This window comes from Bombus impatiens, unplaced genomic scaffold (genome assembly GCF_000188095.3).
Source record: "Bombus impatiens unplaced genomic scaffold, BIMP_2.2 scf_1506, whole genome shotgun sequence".
NCBI classification, from domain to species: domain Eukaryota; kingdom Metazoa; phylum Arthropoda; class Insecta; order Hymenoptera; family Apidae; genus Bombus; species Bombus impatiens.
Window position 1 is genome coordinate 529,193 of NT_177925.1, and position 18,729 is coordinate 547,921.

Genomic DNA, 18,729 nt, shown 5'->3' on the forward strand with positions numbered 1-18,729 from the left:
GGGGGGGGGGGCGGAGGAGCAGCCTCTAAATCTCGAGACAAAGTGCTCGAACGAAGGAAGATTCGCGGAGCGGCGGTAGTTGCGGAACAAAACTGTTAGGTTCATTGCAGCGGCGACGCGTCCTCGGCAAGGCAGAACGGAGACCTTAAGGATCCTCAAGAGTGAAGTGCCGAAGGAAAGGAGGAGGTACTCACCGGTACTGGTAGCATTGAAGGCCAACATAGGTGGGGGCGGCGGAATTCCCCTCTGGCAGGCGACCTCGCTGGCAGTCAAACTGACAACTCCGCCGCTCTCTTTGTACATGAAGCACAATCTTCGACTGTTTCTGTACGGCTGGGGCCTGTTGTTCTCGCTGGACCAGCTCGTGCCAGGTGCCAGTTGGGTGGCGATCACGAATTGGGTGCCCTCCGCGTCGAACCACCTTCCGTGGCAGGAGTACGCTGCGAAAGAGAAGGCAAAGGCTTCTTTATCCCTGCCGCTCTAACGGAACGAACTTGCAGAATAATGGTGGGACGTATTTCGAGTCGCTCGTTAACCGTCGAGTGCCATTATCCTTTAAACAAACTCCGACAACTTTGGAAGTTGAACGTCGACGAATAGAGAAGCTACGGATAGTAAAGCTGAAAGATCTTGCTACAATAACTGCACGGACGAATCTATACGCGAGTCGTATTATCGATGCAATTTTAATTATCAGTGAGCGCAGCGATCCCGCTCAGATCGGTGGTACTTTCCAACGAAATTTAAATAACGTTTTATTGCCAAGCCGTGAAAACAGAAATGATCGAATTTCTGTCAAATTGAAATTTTCACTCACCGATCGCGTTGTCTTCGACGCAGTCCGTCTGAAATTCCATTCTGTCCGCGGTAGAACATCCTATGGTTATGGTAGTAACCTCGGAGCTGCATCTAGAGATATCTTCTTCTCTCTTCTCCCTTTTCTCGAAAGATCCGTTGCTAGGATTCAGCTGCTCGACGTTTCTCCTCGTCCTCGCCAGCAGGCTCGACGTCGTCTCTCTGCCTGACCTCTTTTTTGGCAGGTTAGCGGTGTCCGGGTAATCGCCGAAATAATCACCCTGAATCTCGAGCATGCTCGAGCCATCCGTATCGTCGAAATCGGTTGCCCAGAATTGCCTGATTCGTGCGAAATCGTCTGCGTCTACCCGGAAGTCCTCCATCTTTGGGCTTCTTCTTGATCTATTGCTCGTTCGCTGGATACTAATAGCTGAACGTTTGGCAAGATCGTGCGTTCTTCTGAGTTTCGACCTCGATACGCTTTCGGTCGATCGCTGGTCCTCCGATCTTCTGATCTTGGATCTAGTGTGGTCGCGCAGCAGGTCCTCGATATCCAAAGTTCGCTTGGACGACACCTCCTCGAGGCTGTGATCGCGATGGTTTCTGTTGTTGCGATTCGATCTGGCGCGCCTGCCCATTCGCTCATGGACGAGGTATTCGTTGTTCGCCCTTCGTTTCTCCACGTCGAAGTCGAGCTTCCGGCCGCGTCGATCTTCCTGGGTTCGTTCCTGGGCGTGCCGAACTTTTTCTCTGTCACGCCTGACGCCCTCCTGGTGTTGGTTCCTCCGGCTTTCACGGATGTTCCGTTGGTTCCGGTTCACCCCCGTCACCGTAAATTTGCCCAAGTACGGGCACGTACGTGGCTCCGGGGAACTGGCTGAAATTTTCAGAAAATCGTTCCGTGAGAAACGAGAAAATTCTTTTCCAGAATCCTTGCGGCTGTTCCATTAGAATACCGTTTATTTTCGTCGGTTCCCACCACAGTCCCTAGGCACGTCTTTGCGATCGATTCTACCGACACGTTATGAGAGCGAGACGTTTCGAAAGTTCTTAAAAAGTATCGAGTGAAAAGAATTTTACGCATTAGCAGTTGAGTGTACTTTGTAATTTTCTATAGAAGAAATGGGAAATATCGACGAAAAGGAGGTGGGGGAGGGGATACTTTGTCGAAATGCCAAACGTGTTCCGAATCGATTAGGACCTTTTCCTAACGCCGCCGACCCGGCATCTCGATAAACCAGCTGTCTATAAACTTTCTCTGCAAGATCCCTTAAGCAGAGAGACACCGGCAAAGTTACCGAGAAACATCGCAACCGGAGATCAGCTGAATTACAAATTACCTGGTTCACGTACACCGAAAGCAATCAACAAGAAACTTTCGATGGGGGTCTATCGATCTTCCCTAACGACGCCTTCTTGCCGAAAGATCGATCGGATCGGCCAACTGCGAAACACCTCCAAAACACACTGATTCGGGTCAGAATTCAAGGCGACCCTTCTTGCATCGATCGATTAACCTCTCGAAATATCCAGTCGTCGACAAGAAAGATGACAAAGAGTAAGTCGTCGGATAGATAGGACGGAACACGCTATTATACAGAGTGGCAAAAATCGCGAAGCGAGCAAGAGGAGCGCATTATGGCTTTAATGGAAGCTCGTTAGATAGCGAGAAGGAGAAAGAAAGGAATTGCAGGGATTCGTCTAGGAGACGAAGAAGGAACGCTATAACGAGAGAGCGTAAATCGGCCATAGGCAGGCACAATGCGAACTCTAACGAGACAAATCTGACGTCGCACCCTCAGGCTAGTCCCTCTCCCTCCGCTTGGCAACAACCCCTTCCCGCAGCACTCGCTGTCTTGCCGAAGATTCGCGACAGAATCCCGGCTTTTCTGTTTTCTTCCGTTGTTTCGGGGCCACCGCCACTCGCCGGGGTATTATTTTCCGGCTTAATGAGGCGGCTCGAGGTAGGCAAGAATCCAAGATGCTAAACAAACGTCGCAGACCCGACGTGGCGAAATATTTGCTAAACTTTCGGCCGTGCGGCCTGAACAACTGTTTGCCGGTAGCCATCGATTTTTTGCCTTTTAAATTTCACCTCGATCATTTCGAGAAAACTTCGACCCGCTATCTTCTGTTTGCCAATGTAAAGGATTTTCCTCCTATCAACGATAAGATTTCAATGTTTCCCGGGCGTTGGAGTAGCTTTCGTCACCTTAGACGAATACCGGTGTCTTATCTTTATAGTTGCACGTTTTATATTCTCTTCTAAGCCTTCGGCTGTATTCTACGAATCAGTTTTATTTCGCTGACGATATACATAGCTGTGTACGAAAGCATGCGAACATTTATCGCAGACAATTTCTACGAGTATATTACGTATGCTATACGAAAGTTTTTGAAATTTCATTGGCATCGTAACGAGACATTTCCGATCTGAAAATGTGTTATCCAAGTTATAATTTTTTTCATTGCATTTAGTATAACGTTGAGGTTTATTAATTGTCGAAGTGATATTTTAAACTAAACTTACGCTAACGTATCCGCTAGTTTCTACGTAGATTTCGAAATTTGTTTCAAACTTTATCAACGTAATCATGATAGCCGGGTTTCGTTACCGCGCTAATGAAATTTCGAAACGTTTCGTACAACACGTACGATATATTTACGAAATGCTTCTTCTACAAGCGCTGGAATACTTTCACGAGCCAGTATATACCAAGTATGAAATTATAGCAAATTCAAGCGGGAAGGAAGTCATAATTTGGGACATTTTCCTCACCCTAAAGTTCTTTCCTTTCGATACGATCGAGAAATCGCTTTCGATGCTCGTTTGGGAAAAGCCAGTCACAAAAATCTCGTTATTTTCATGGTTAATTAGACATGTATTACATCGGGTCAAAGGCGATTCCAGCAAAGGAGGCTTGATTTTTCCGACTCGTTAGGCGATTCCCTCTACGAAGGTCCTGGCCAAAGGGATGGACCAAGGGTGGGATCCCCGTGAGGTCACCCTTCGAGTCTCTTTCTTTCTCTACCTTTCCCTTTTTGTATTTCGATCGGGAGAACAAATCGTGAACTTCGACGATCGTTAATTACGTTCGTCGAGCGAAACTTTTGACAATGTATTGTGGAATTGCTGCCGGGCCACGAATTTCAATGGCAAAGTAGCAAAGTTCTATGAGTGGTTACCCCTGTAACTTTCCACTTTTCGTTTAATTCCAACGTGCTTCGTTACGTCCATGTCATAAAATACCGTACTTGATATAATCGAAATTTATTAAGGATTTCATATACAATAGAAAATTAACAATACCGCTGGATTTCCCGTGTAATTTAACGAATCAGATTTTATTCTCACGCTTTAATCACGTTCCGCAGGCATTTCGTATACGATTTACTTCTCCGCTCCGTTTGTGTCATTTGGCGCGTCCTAATTTCGTTACGTAACCATTCGTACGAATTCTAAATACAGGGAAAACTGTGGCGCGTATCGGCTGGACGTTGTATCGGACGTTGGATCGATATTAAAAAATTCCAACAGCTTCTTTCGACCGTTCCTTCGAGCAATCGGCAAAAGTTGGCCAAACAATTAAATTTAATTGACGGGTGGTCGACTGCCGTGAATCGCGTGTCGCTCTCTCGACAAAAAGAGGAAACGGAAATGGACGCGTTATCATGGCCGCGGATCAAGGACGGCTCCTCGACACGGCACTTCCAACTTTTTAATTAATCAATCGACCGACGCCCGTGAACGACTTTCTTTGTCGGCCGGCCGAAACGAAATGGCCGACCGCGGATCTGATCGATCAGGAAAATTTGCCGCGCGCGACCTCCACAGTATGCGCACGTACACCACATACGCAATCTCGTTGCTCTTTTCTGTTCAAACCGTCGAAAATTTAATTACATGATATTGGCTTTCCACGAGGATACTTTCTGTGACAATGTCCAAAGCGTGGAAAAACGCGGAATGAAATTTCGCCAACCGCGGTCCGGCCGCAATTTGTGTCGGCGAAGCAATAACCGCAACGGAGCTTTCAAAAAGTCGCAACATTGACAATACACGTATACATAGATTTTTTTGTTCGCGTTCCCTCTTGGCGAGCCATAGACGCGAGAGAGGCAACAATACGTTATACGATACTTAGAGCGGTAGCCCGAAATAAATCGCGTTAAAGAGCAAACACATTATTTACCGCAACGCCGGAAAGGGACGATAAATATCCAGGTTTCTCTCCTTCGAAAGCCCCGGGGAATAAATCAGCCGAGGCGTAGGTACATTTAACAATCGTCAGCTTGCGCAACCGTATAGCTCTTCCGGAAAGAAATCTACGGGGTTGGCCATGGCGAGAAGGGAGCGGCCCGCGGGCGAGAAAGGACACGATAGAATGGCATGCCAATTATCTTTCGCGCGAGTCGCAGTCGAGACGCTTTCTTTGTTTCGTTCGGCCGGAAATGACGCCTCGATTCTCGCCAGAGCGATAAATTTCCAGCGGAAATAACTTTTGGCAGTGAAAGAGGGCGTGGACTGCCGCTGCCCTCGTCGAAACAGGGAGGACGTTTCGCGCTCTCGGAAAACCGGAGGAAACATCACCGGCTTTCCAAAGATATTTTTCGCTATACTCGAGCAAACTTCTCCACCGTTTTCCATCGCATTTTCTTCCATAAAAATACGTAAAAATACGTAAAAATACGTATACATGCATACAGTCGTCCGTGTTAACTTTGGAAACATGTCTTGCTTCGTTTCTATCATCTATCGCGTTACTGCGATGGACCGACGGCGCTCTCGAACGTATTTGTTCCTGTGAAAACATTGTTCTGTTCATCTTCTATTTGACTAGCAATATTGTTTAAACATTCGCGTATGGAAAATGGAATATTGCTCCCTTTATGGCTCGTTTTATAGCCATCCTCGTTATACAACTTGTATAATGTCTATCTCGTACGATTCCTTTCGAACATGTTATTTTACAACTAAGCGAAAAGTCATATCGAAGTAAACGAATCCACTTCCGTGTATAAAATCCCGATAAAGAAAAATAGATTTTTTTAATAAAACTCGGATATTTATCCTCGCTACTACAGACAGATTGATATATTTTAAACGACCAAAGTACGAGGTATAGGATATTTGGCGCGTTCCGTAACATATCCATCGACGAAAAGGGAATGATCGGTGATCGGTAAAATAGGATTCAAAAGATAGGAGGATCGCTCATAAAGTAAAGGGGCAACAGGTCCAGAATGTATTCGAGAAAATCCGAAAAATGTTTCGTATGGAATAAAAACATTTGAAAAATATGTACGGGCTAGCAACAAAAATATTTTATTATCGGCGAAAGCACACGCGTTCGCTATATATTTATATTCGCTGTGTAAAACGTTTCCTTTCCTGCTCCGTGTAAATTCTCCCTTCTAGTCTCTGCCCATTGCCCTTGGTCGACCCCGTTTGCTACACGAACTTCCTGTTTTCCCCGGTCACGAAGATGCAACGTTTGGAAATGGGTTCGCTCGTCGGCGGAATTGGATTTTAATTCGCATTAACTTCCCACCGTGGACTCCGCGGATTGATTTTCTCCTCTTTGATTTCGCTCGAACGAGTACGACCAATATTTTCGCTTAGTCCCGCTCTTCCACGTCAAACTTCTTTATACTCTCTCGCTCTCTCCCCTTCCTGCTCCCTTTGCTCCCTCTCTCTCTCTCCCTCCTCTTTTTCCTCCCTTGTGCCTCCTTTTCTTCTTGCTTTTCTTTTTTACGTAAGCAACTGCGAGGAAGACCGAGGGTACGCCCGGTAATTTCTCTCCCCGATAAAAGAAAAGCTTTGTCATCCGCTCTTATTTTCCGAATTAATGGATTGTTGCGCGACACGATAATGGAGAATATTTCGCTGCAGACGAACGTCATATAATATTATAATTTTTTTTTTAACGAACATCGATCTTCCTCCGTTTCTGCTCTGTGTCTTTACGTTGATCAACGCTCGTGATCGACGCGGATAAATCGCGACAAACGCAGCCGCGTAATGAAAACGAAATGACTGGACGACGAGCGACGAAATGCCGTATATTTAACAAAGGCATTTTTGCAGAATGGCGCGTCGCGACAGATCGCAATTGGAACTTTCCATCCGTACACCTGTCCACCAAAATAATTGCCAGTTGTTCGCTCGAAAGTCGTTATATTCGCTTTGCACAATTGTACTGCCTATCCTCGATGTTTTCTTCGGTTCGAACGACACGTTGCGTTGGTTCGGCGGTAAAATAAGAGCGATCGGACCGACGCGGCAACAAAATTCGCCAACTGGGAAAACAATCGCGTTCTACCGTCGTTTCGTAAATCAAAGGCACCGAGAAACGGTCTAGCAATTTTCTGCTAGCTGGATTCGGGGATGCATTATAGGGAATAAAATACACATCTCTCCGGCGGTAAACACGCGTGACAAGCGATGTAATTAAAGCTGAGTGCAGCGCTAAACGACATCGAGCTTGCACGGCTTGATTATTATTGCCCGGCCAACATTTCGACCCGATTCTGTCAAATATAGCTGCCTACGTAATTTTGTATCGCGAATATTAAACCATTAGGTGTAATGACCGATGCGAACCGCGATGCCGCGAAATTCATCGGACCAATCGTCGCCCGATCAATATCCGTTCTCGCTGGATCCGGCGTGCACAGCGGATCCACCGGCTTTCAAACTTTCAAATGGATTTTCCGGGAATAATGAATTTTATTATCGAGCCTCCGTTTCATCCAACAGCCTATATAATCTGTCCGGTTCTCTATATCTGCAACTGGACAACGTAAATTTATTTAATTAGCAGTTAAAAGTCTATTCGTGAATTATCGTTGATTTACGCTTTCCGTTATTTTCTCATTAGCTAAATTACCAATTTTCCAATGCGTCTCGTTGTTTTTCGTCGAAAAGTTTTATCGTTTCGCTAGCCCTCCTCCTCTCCCTTTCCTTGTCGGCAATCTTCTATTTGCCTCGAGATTCGCAAATTTTTCAACACCCAGTCGAAACTCTGTAGCTACGAGCGCGTTTGAAATTGCTTGAAATTGCTTGAAATTGTTTGAAAAAACCGGCGAAAGGGCGAAGCAGGTTCGCATCACTAACCTCGATACACCTCGATAGACTGTGTCGAGCGACGACAAGACGCGGCAGAAAATTAAAGGAGCAAGAGCCGGGGGATAACACGACGAGTTGCGGTTAACGTTCCAAACGGTACTCCGTTGCCTGTACATCGGCGGTTGAAACGCCGACAGAGAAGCCAAGCAGACGGAGAATCTGTTGGAACGGAGAAAGAGCGAGACAGACGGAGGAAAACAGTGGAAGCATGGGATAGCTTTGAGCAGAAGCAAGGGGGACATACTGAAGGAGCAAGGATCCGAAGAAGAGGCTGAAGCCGCAGAGTCAGGTGACCCGTGTCAAGTTCAAAGACGCGAATCCTAACCCTAGCAACGTTTACTCCGAGCTCTTGAAAGGAGGCCTTTAAGAGCCACGATGTTATAAGGTGGCCCATGGTCGATCCACCGTGAAAACGCAGCTACCCTTTGACGCAGAAATTATTTCTTCGCCGCTTCAATCCTCGTTTACCTTTCCTTTTCATCTGCCTTCGGAGCCGTCATCCGAAATCTCGCGTCGAACCAAGAAAACACCGCTTGGAATAGGGAAACGAACTGGTAAATGTTTAAACTACTGCACGACTAGATGGATCATATTTATGAAACGAATTAGTCATGTGGCCCAAAGCCTTCGTACGAGGACAACCGGATCCTCTGAAAAGAAATCGAGTTTACGAGCGGTTGAAGTCGAAAGAAATTCCACGCTAAACCCGTTGGCCAGTTACCCGAGTTACCTAGCAGCGAGCTTCGTGATACCGAGCAACGTTCGTTTCCGAGCGAAAAGTGTTTCCGAGATTGCACACGGTTTCTTCCTCGGAATCTAAATATCTGCGCACGCGAGAGGCATTCGCAGGGTTGGTTTACGTATGTCAGGAACACTTTGCACTTTGTTGCAGAAAATGGTTTTCGCGTCGATTCGATGTCCGTGACTCAGGCGAATACTTCAGGACAGCGACACGACGACCGACGAGCGCGTGCTCGGGGCGTTTCTAACCCGGCCGAAACAGATTTCCCCGCCCGATTACAACATCGCTGTTGGCAGAGCTCTCACGGCCGACGTCGAGCATCGATTCTAAATTAATTTCAATTACATTCCGCATAACCCAACCACGATCATTCGCATCTCGACGTCTATCTGCTCCAATTGAAATTTATAGGCAAGTTTCGGCAAACGACCGGACGCGTTTTCCATCCTTTCGCTAAACCTTGGCACCGCCGTGTAACTCGTACATTTCCTTTCTTTCGTACGTACGTATTTTGCGTGTAAGTTACGATTCTTCGATGTTTTGGATCGACGATGGTACGAGAAACGTTTCAATTTCAACGCCGATACATTTTCGCTGGTTTGTATATCGACACGCACTACTTGCTTTCAGCAGTTGCCTTGGCAACGTTCAGTCTCAAAATCTAACAACTGTTCTACAAATCACGTACGCGAGACAGCAGAATCATCGCTACGTTTTCTCAGAAAGATTTATCGACGATTATCCTGCTAATACAATTGATTTCTATCGTAGCAACGCGAGACACTTGCTCCCTATCAAGACCGGTTTTAATTAATTCAAGTGTGAAAAACGACCGTCAACTGCGTTAATTCCGGCGACACGTATCAGAATCGTGATTTTCCTGTGTTTGTCGCGTCTCTCCTATTTCAAGAATCGCATTGCAAAACCTGCGATTTCCCCGGAACTCATCTTCCCCGGAACTAAGATAGAGCATTCTGTACTTATCGCAGATACTAGTCAACGATGACTGGTCGAAAACGCTGCTGCACATGTTAGCTGACGCGCGTGTGTATCGCGAAACTTTTAAAACACGAACGAAATTGCGTATCTACTTCATCTATCTGGCTCTTCGGTCGATTGGTTTTTAACAAATAACGAGTCTTCGCGGATGGTCGCGCGAGCATCGTCGATTCTTCGTTTTATCAATCGAGCGGCCATCTGGACAGCGGCTGTAGAACGTCGTCTAGTTGCGTAACTCCATCGCATCGAGGAACGTGGATAATAATCGAAGAGCAACAATCGGCACAAAGAGAGGGAGCCGGACACGTCAACGGATATCAAAACGGCGAGCAATTCGCAGCAACGATCGGACGATGGAAATTCAATTTTCCAACTAGCTGGAGTCGTCAATATGTAGATACGTATTTTCGGACAGGTTCGCGAACAGGTTCGACGTTTAACAACGTCCGATGAGCGTTGAAATTTCATGGACACTTTGTTCCGTGGTATTTTTTCGTCGTTCAGCACCGAAGAGCTGACAGAATAAATCGTGGTAATTACGAAGCTAGAAAATTAATCGTCACGATTTTCGCGAACCATCGTGGCGCATCCTTACACTCTTGTTTTTTCAAAAACTTGTTCTATCTTCAAACGTTATTCGTGCTACGAGATTACAGCAAACTGAATATCGTTACGTTTATTTCTTTGCTCCTGTATCAAAGTATCGGATTCGTCGGTCTCTGTCGTTGCTTTCTTTACAGAAACTACCATGGGCGTCTCTATCGCGATTTGCTTGTGTTTGCTTTGTACGTTTATCGGTTATTGTTGATAACAGTATTATTATTGCATCAAACAAACTGAATATGCATTCATCGACCGTAATAAGTGATTATCACGTTATTAGCGTTCGATTTATTGGTGCCAGTGCGTGTAATTAATATTATCATAATTAACATCATAACCGAATCGAGTACTATCGTTGATTCTACCGATCGGAATCTTTTCAGTATTTTTCGAAAACTGTCATTTTCCTTATGAAAACGAAGAAGAGATTTCGTTGGTGCAGACGAGAAAAGGTTGGAAAACGACGGAACGAAGATCGCGAAACGATAAATCGAGTAAACGGAGAAAGACGCGTTCCATGAACCACGATGCGAACGTCACGATGGATCGGTTTTGTCCGGTGGAAATTCAATTCTCAAAACGGAGGACGGCGCGTAAAAGCGACGCGTTCATCGGCACGGAATTTCCAAATACGCGTCGACTTCATTTTTCGCCCAGCTCCGTGTCTTGTCTCCGCAACTGATAGCTTTAACGGTCATTTCTAACCTGCGCGAATCGTTTATGAAAGCGGTTTCCGGCGGAGGATGAGACGCGTAGCCCGAGTGGCCACGATACTCTCTGTGAGAAGTTATAATTGTGTCCGACTATTCGGTCCGGATGGTACCTTAATTCGAACGTTAGATGGCAATTACGTATTGCAAGCATGCAAATTACCTATTTTCCAGCGAACGCGTGGGATCCATATTTTGCGCTGACTCGCTAATAAAATTTTGTACGCGCATTGAAACGAGATCCTCCTGGTCATGGTCCATTGAACTAAACATGGTCATTATAGCAATTTTCCGGTATATTTGGTACGTTATTTTCTTTCTCGTCCTGGTGAACTTTAATTGCGATCGATGACATTGGAAGTATGCTTCCAAGTTTGTTCATACATCAGCTCGTAAAAATGACGAGACTTATGCATCCGCAAATATATACATACATACATAAATATATATTTATATGAAATTTCATCAGCACCGTAGTGAAACACTACGCAAAGTATCGGCATACTTTCGTGAACGTATAAAGTAATAAATTTTCTTTCCTAACAGTTGTTCTTGCACTTGGAAATACCGTGGAACAACTGATACGACGAAGAATCAAGTGCTCTAATAAAGAGTAACTTTCAAATGCTAATTGTTCCCGGTATGCAGTAAGAATCGTTCCAGCGGGGTTGGTTCGAGCTAGCCAGTTGAATTCCTACTAACGTTACCGAAACGCTCTGTACACAGAATGTCTTCCCCTAATCCGCAAATAGACATTATCTTCGTAACGTCGTAATTACCCACGTAATACATTGTCTTCGTAAAAATGAATTCGCCGTTGCGCGGTGCAGCGAGATCCCTCGGTTCGGCGAGCTAGGTTTCATTGGATCTCGTCATACGAGGAAAAAGAGGGAAAGAGATAGACAAACGATAGGAGGGGGCGAAAATTCCGTTAATTAAACGCGAGAGTACTCCGTTCCATTATTTGCATACGCGAAGCTTTCGAGCGCGCGCGACCGTGCGAACCCGGTGAAAATAAGATTGTTGGGAGACGCACGTCGCGTAAAATTCGCAAAGTGAACTTCCTGCTTTGCCCGCGGCTCGAACAGAAATTCTTGCTACGGGGCTATTATTAATACACCGCTTCTGCCCTTTCGCTTCTTCCATCCTCCCTAACCTCGGCCTTGCGAATCCTTTTGCGTTTAACTACCGCAAGCTGTCCGTAGGTTGCGGTAGATGTCGTGAAATTGGCGATAGTACGCGTTAAAGAAAGTGGTGGAACTCGGATGTTTTTAGCGAGGGTAGTATATCCAGTCGCTTATGTAATCAATATGCGAGGGTGAGAGAAAATCGACGCGGAAACGTGGCTGATATTAGCGCGTGCTGATACTACCGTAAGATGATAAAAACCGACTCGAAACACACCTTCCACCACTTTCCACCATCGTCCACAGCCCTTTGTGTTGCTTGGTTTCGTCCGGCAAAATGGAACCACGTTGGATCTTCGCGTGGATCTGAGAATGAATGTTTAATTAGTGTCGTAATTAAATGGCGCGGCGAGGGACAAGGGAAACCTTTAGCTAAATACACAACCCCGCCCCGTCTTCTTCTCGGCGTTGCCATAAATTCCAGGCAATTTATAAAGATACGCAACGGAGAAATGAAAAGACGAGGATTTTCATTACGTAAACGCGATAGATAAACTCTATTTCTCCAGCGGTGCTCCGTGCTACGGCGGATGCACGAATAATCTGTTAATTCATCGCGCGTCACGAGAACTCACCCGAATAATTAGATAACGACTCGGGGACATAAAGATTATAAATGGACACGTAAGATGACAAGCGGCGTAGAGAAGTCCTCGGACAAAGGGGAACGTGAAAGATCAGAAACGAAGAAAGAGATATATAGAAGTGAAAGGTAGTCGTCAGGGTGTGGTAGACGGCGGTAGATGTAAGAAAAAATGTACAAAGATGAGCGGGGAAAAGGATAGAAGGAAGGAAGGACGGACGAAGAGGGATGAAGAAGAAAAAGAGGAGTGAAACTCGCTGCGTTCCAGTATGCGAGCGAAATGGAGTGCAAAAACCGAAACTGCAAGATGTGCAACTGCAAGCTCGGTTGGACGAACGCAGGGATTGCCAGCGACGTCAGCAGAAGGCTCTTTCACTACCCTCCCTTTTCTTTTCTTCGTGGATTTCTTCCAACTCTTCGAAACGGCTTACGAGACCAGTTTCCCTCTCTCTCTCTCTCTCTCTCTCTCTTCTACTCTCCTGCTTCCCGAGGCACTCGCACGATCCTTTCAATGATCGCGGAAGAGGATTTCACGTCGATTTCACCACGAAATCTTCAGCTTCGTACACAAATGATACGATTGCGCCGCGATGCAATTATTGAAATGTCATTTCCAGCGGAAAATAAATGTCCTTTACCTTCTTCCGATTTCTTACTTCCGGTGTCTGTTTTCTAAATAACAAACCAACGCTTACGCTTGGTTCCGCGATGGGAGGGAGAAGTTTCCGCAATTTCTTTTTTCACCGCGAGCTAAATTATAATTCTCGACATCTTCCGCTCTCGTCTCTCGCCAAACTTTTATTCCACGTACAATTGTTGTTGGAAACTTGGTAATTCGACAAGTTTTTCGAGTTAGCAATTCGACCTCCGATACAAATTCGAGGAGTCCCTCTAGTTCATCGTAAACACATTTTACGTTGTAAAAGGGCTCGCAGGCTTTCTTTCCTTCGGCCATAGGAAAGGGGAAACAATATCGGAACTTACAGCGTTAACAGTTCAACGAATCCTTTTGTCCTTTGTAAATTCCCCGAGATTGTTCGTAAAGCTTAGCGGGCTTTTATCTCTTGCCGGGCTTCGAAGACATTTAAGGCCCTTTAAAAAGGACAAGTACGACTGCAGACGATGATCTCGCTTCGTGTTAATGGAGAACCCTTCGAGAAATACAAAGACCTTTCCAAGGGCTGACTCTGAAGAGCTCGAGTATTAGTTAATTTAATGCGGCTTTTATCTCACTTTCCGCGAGCGAGTAGCGCGTAGAAATTAATAATCGATATCGAGGGAGAATCCTTTGGCAAAGAGGCAATCAGAGGATAACATCGAATCCGCAAAGTACTTCTTGGTACTGCGATCCTCGTGTTTCACGAGAAAGAGAAAAGAGGACCGGAAGAGGATCGTTGTAACCGGAGATTTTCGTAAGAAGCGAAATAAGCCGGGAAACGAAACGACCGTGAAGAATTTAATTACGTGGCGAGAGAATGAATTCGCCCAAGTGAATTCAAAATAGCTGGCCGGGTCAAACGAGGAAATTTTTCGAGACTTTCTCGGACGTTCCCTGATGGACGTTGTCGGCCGTGTCGGCAATTCGCGAAACGAATTTCGAGCTATGGACCGTCACGAACATGGCCCCTGGGTATCCGGCCGCAGCCGGGCTACCTACCTGCCGTCCACGCGAATCTACCTACGCGCCGCCACTCCTATCTCGGCACCACCTAAGAATTGGCAATTTGCTTGCAAATTTCGTGCAATGTTTCGTCCCCTTTCGACGCCCGCGGCTACCTCTTATCCTCCCCCGAGCGTTCTTCCAAGCGAACGTTCCTCCAGAAACGACCGAGTTTACTTCGACTTTTCATCGAACCGTCCGCCAACACGCCTTCCGATTACCTTTTCTTTCTCCAATTCGCAATTTATCGGACCACGAACAGCCACTAACTTCCCTTTCGCGTTGCATCCTTCGAGTCGGAACATCTTCCGATTAACATTTTCGCATTATTTCCATTCTACCGTCTCCTCTTGCTCGCTCCTTTTCTCTATCGCGAAATGTCTGGATACCCTTGTTATTCGCAACCCTTAACGAGCCATCTGTCTGCCCGCCTTAATTCCGTTATACGGTCTTTCCAGAGACTGCCGGGCAAAATGAATTTTCAACTTTCCGTCGATTTCATATTACCGAGCGCTGACTCAGCCAACGCACCGCCGAGTTTATTCTTTCTTTCCTGTCCTTTGTTCCTTCCTTGTGTATCGGAAATTTCAAAAACTTTTACCACCGCGCTCGAGGCGACGCGTTCGACCCCAGTGTTCCGCGCTACGTGTCTATCATCACGCTCTACCCTTCTCAATCGTCCCCGTATTGTTAATGCTCGTCTATCTATTTATTCCACGGGTACAGGGGCTGCGGTGACTTTGAAAGTCACTCGGGTGCACGCGCACTCCACTAACAAGCAACCCTAACAAATCATGCCGCGTAATTCTCGCCTCGAGCTCGTGTACGTGTAACGCGTTCGAGATTGCGTCTTTTCTTTCTCACCAGCTTCGCTTCTCTCTGCGAGGCCTTTCTCCATTTTTCTTTCGAATCTTTCGCTGTCTAAACCAGTCTCTTCGCCTCTCTTATCGATTACGTTAAGTGCTATAGATCTGCCATCGATGGCGAAAATTTTACTTGATCGTCGTTTCGAATCTGTCCCGAGGAAATGCGTACTTGACGCTAAAAATAGGTTTCTGGCACGTTTCCTTCAGGGAACCGATACTTTTGCAAGCAAAACCGAATCAAACAAGAACATGCAAGCTGTATCGATCTTCAGAGTCGGCCTTCTCAAAACCAAAGTTACAAAGAAGTACTTGGCAGTTCGAACCCTACCGAGAACGATCGGTCCATCGATCTACGTCGTGTATAGGTGTACGTAAATGAAATAACCTGAAGTTTGGTACGCCCTGCCCGCCAGGTAAACGGGGTAAGACAACTTCGAGAAGAACTAGGCTAGAAAACACAAAGGACATAGAACGTGGCAACACAACCTTTCTGTGGGGAAAAGCGAAATGAGGCGAATAGCGCAGGACAAGGCACGAGGTGTCACGTGACAGCAACTGTGTAATTAATTAAACGTCTCGCAGTCTGGCGGAACGTGCTAGATTCAAAGTTTCGTATTGCTCAGGCGATAGAATGATTTCCAGCTGTTTAAACCTTGACAAATAGAATACGCAGAACATTGACGAGCCGCTACACGTTGTCCTCGAACGATCTGGATGGTCAACGAATAACATTTAGAAAATTTTCTACGGACCTTAAGAGAACTTTGAATAATCTTAGACTTGATCTCAAATTTTGAGTTTTAACGGTATCGTATTATAAAGATGCGATAATATTTCAAATAATCGTGTAATAATAAACGGGCTACGAATTTTCACGTATTTTCCAGAAACTTGAACACACATACACGGAATGTACATAATGTTCAAAAATATATAAAATATCCAAAGTAGTTGTAATATTTAATAGGCGAAGCGAATCTCTACTTAAGTTCCATTTCATTAATTGCGTTCGTAAAAATATGAATTTGCATGGATATTGCAATTTTAGTAGAGGAAGACAAGATTACATAAAAAAATTCGTTCTCCGCCGTGCAGAAAATACCGAACTCGTCTGTCGTCACGTAATATCTGGAAAAAGTCGATGCTTCGCCCGTAATAAGTTGAATCGAAGAGAAATCAACGTGTTGAACACACACACCTTAGGATTGCCTGTTCCATACGCACTATTGACGTTTATTAGGTCCAAGGAAGACCGATTTCACCATATAGCTGTTCGAGATTGAAACAGCTCAGAGAATGGCAGGAGGAAGGGACCTGCCACGACAATTGTTTTCCTTTAATTTACTCACAATTCCTCTCTAGCACGCAATTGGTCAGCTACGTCGATCACGTTTCGCTCGATCGATCGATCGAAGAGAGCGATCGTTCCTTTATTTTTTCTATTTTCTCGTCGACTCCTTGGACATTGTCTGATTCTTCCTTGACGAAACTATGATTCATCTTTCGACGGAAGCTTGGAAGAAGCACGATATTTTCAAATGTCACGTGGATTTGATTCGTTAAAGTTTGCAAGCAACTGTGTTAGAAGTTCGAGTTGTGGAAATTGATACATTTACATATCTTTCAAGAGTACCGAACAAGATATTATCAATTCCTAAATTAGAAACTTTTTCAATTAAAAGTTTCGATGATTTCAATCATAGAAATCACGCTTCTGCATCGGGCGAACAGCAAGGGTTTCGAGTGTAAAAGCAGAGACGAGAAATCGAAAAAAGTGCGAGTTTGTTCAATAGTAGCGACGAGACGTAGCCTCCGTACGTCACGTCATTTCCGGTTGCCGATCGCCGCGGGCCGCTTGTCCAGCGTTCCATCTCCGTTTCTACTCGAGCGCGTATCGCCATCAACCATGTTTATTAATCGAAACTAGCACGATCGAAAACAGGAAAGATTTGTTTATCCGATAAGACCAACAATTTTTAGCCTTTTCCATTTCGTTCCACGCATAAATCGGTTACTAGAATTCTGGTTATCGTTGTTTTTATCTGACGATCCAAGAGAAAAGAGATCGGCGTTACTGGCCGAGTAATCGCGCGTTTTAAAAATTCTCGCGACACATCGGCTGAAAATGTTGAAAGTTAGACGAACCTGAATCGTCGAAACGTGGATACACGCGAACAACGCGAATCAACGGAATTATTTGTACGTAGAAAATTACGGGCTAAGTATCGAGGGATTATCTCGATAGGGCGACATTATAATGCGCTTAGTATTCGCATAAATCAATTCCATAAATCTCATCGCAGATTAATTCCCGACAAGATCGTCGGTATAAATATTTCGATGATCGCGACATCGCGCTAGACCCGGAGCGTAATCCTAATTATAATAAACCGGTGGAGCACGTATCGACGATTAGTAACAAGTTACGGGCGAACACATTATCTCGGAAAATGAATGTTTTCGGATCGAGACCCGGATGCAACGGCGGCTCGCTAATTAACCGACGTGGACATGCTCTTTATTAGCGCGGGCGGGGGGGAGGGCGAGGCTGAATTTATTTTAATTTCAACGAAATTACACGAACTATACCAATAAACGGATACGGTAGAAAATGCTGAAAGATTTCGCGGTGAACGCGAATACGAATCGCTGCAGAGGAAAATCCTAATTGAAATGGAATGTCACGAAATAGAGGAGAATCATTTTTGATGAAACGATGATTTCGGATTGAAATCGTTATCGTCCGTTCGATCGACATTTCATTAATTGTATTCGTTTGCGGACGTCCGCGTGGGAGTGGCAACGAGTTAATTGACGATTCGATGTTAATTCCATGTTTTTTGCGTTATCGCGAATGCATAAATGCATGCTTGGACGGGGAATTCTGATGGAAAAGATGCGAAATGTATTGGGAATATAGTTTTCGGTGAACATAACAGTAAGTGGAAAATAAGATATTCCGTGTTAGGGTTTACCTCGTGATCGATCACGATCGTTATATCAGTGTATTCGACGAACAATTTCGAAAGAAAGAAACCAATTACTCGATTGTTTCGTCGTTTTCTTCGTTTCGCCTTCGAACGGTAAAGCACGAAAATTACGCTTTTTCTCAGTGAAGCTTGCTCGCGTCTAATCCTTGAACGTTGTACCCCTTCCGCAGGTAAAACGGTTCATTCTGCAGTCATTTGCTGGCACACACAGGTAGTCGGCCGCCGTTCCATGCAATTTGTCCAGCCTATTATTCGACGTCGTACTCGTAGAAGCGAATTCGATCGTGCGGATTAATTCGAACGACTTCGACCTTGGTGGAAGCGAGCGCTCTTCCACTTTACTCAACTTTCCGCAAGGTCGAAGGTCAGCTCGCCTTCGAAAGTTGCATTCGTTGGCGTTTACGGCGAGTTTCTGGACTGAGACGGCTCAGCGGATAAAAGGAGGCCGTCGTCGTCGTCGTCGTC

General features: G+C 45.4%; 1 protein-coding gene across 6 annotated transcripts in view; it reads right to left on the reverse strand.

The window, feature by feature from the left end:
• The window catches only part of LOC100742326, a 268,312-nt gene that overhangs the window by 2,229 nt on the left and 247,354 nt on the right, over nt 1–18,729 (reverse strand). For all 6 annotated transcript variants that reach the window (XM_033324140.1, XM_033324139.1, XM_003494084.4 and 3 more), the window contains 2 exons: nt 818–1,672; nt 195–440 (listed from right to left, as the gene is read on the reverse strand). In XM_033324140.1, the coding sequence (XP_033180031.1) occupies nt 195–440; nt 818–1,672 (1,101 nt within the window). The remainder of the gene's footprint in view (nt 1–194; nt 441–817; nt 1,673–18,729) is intronic.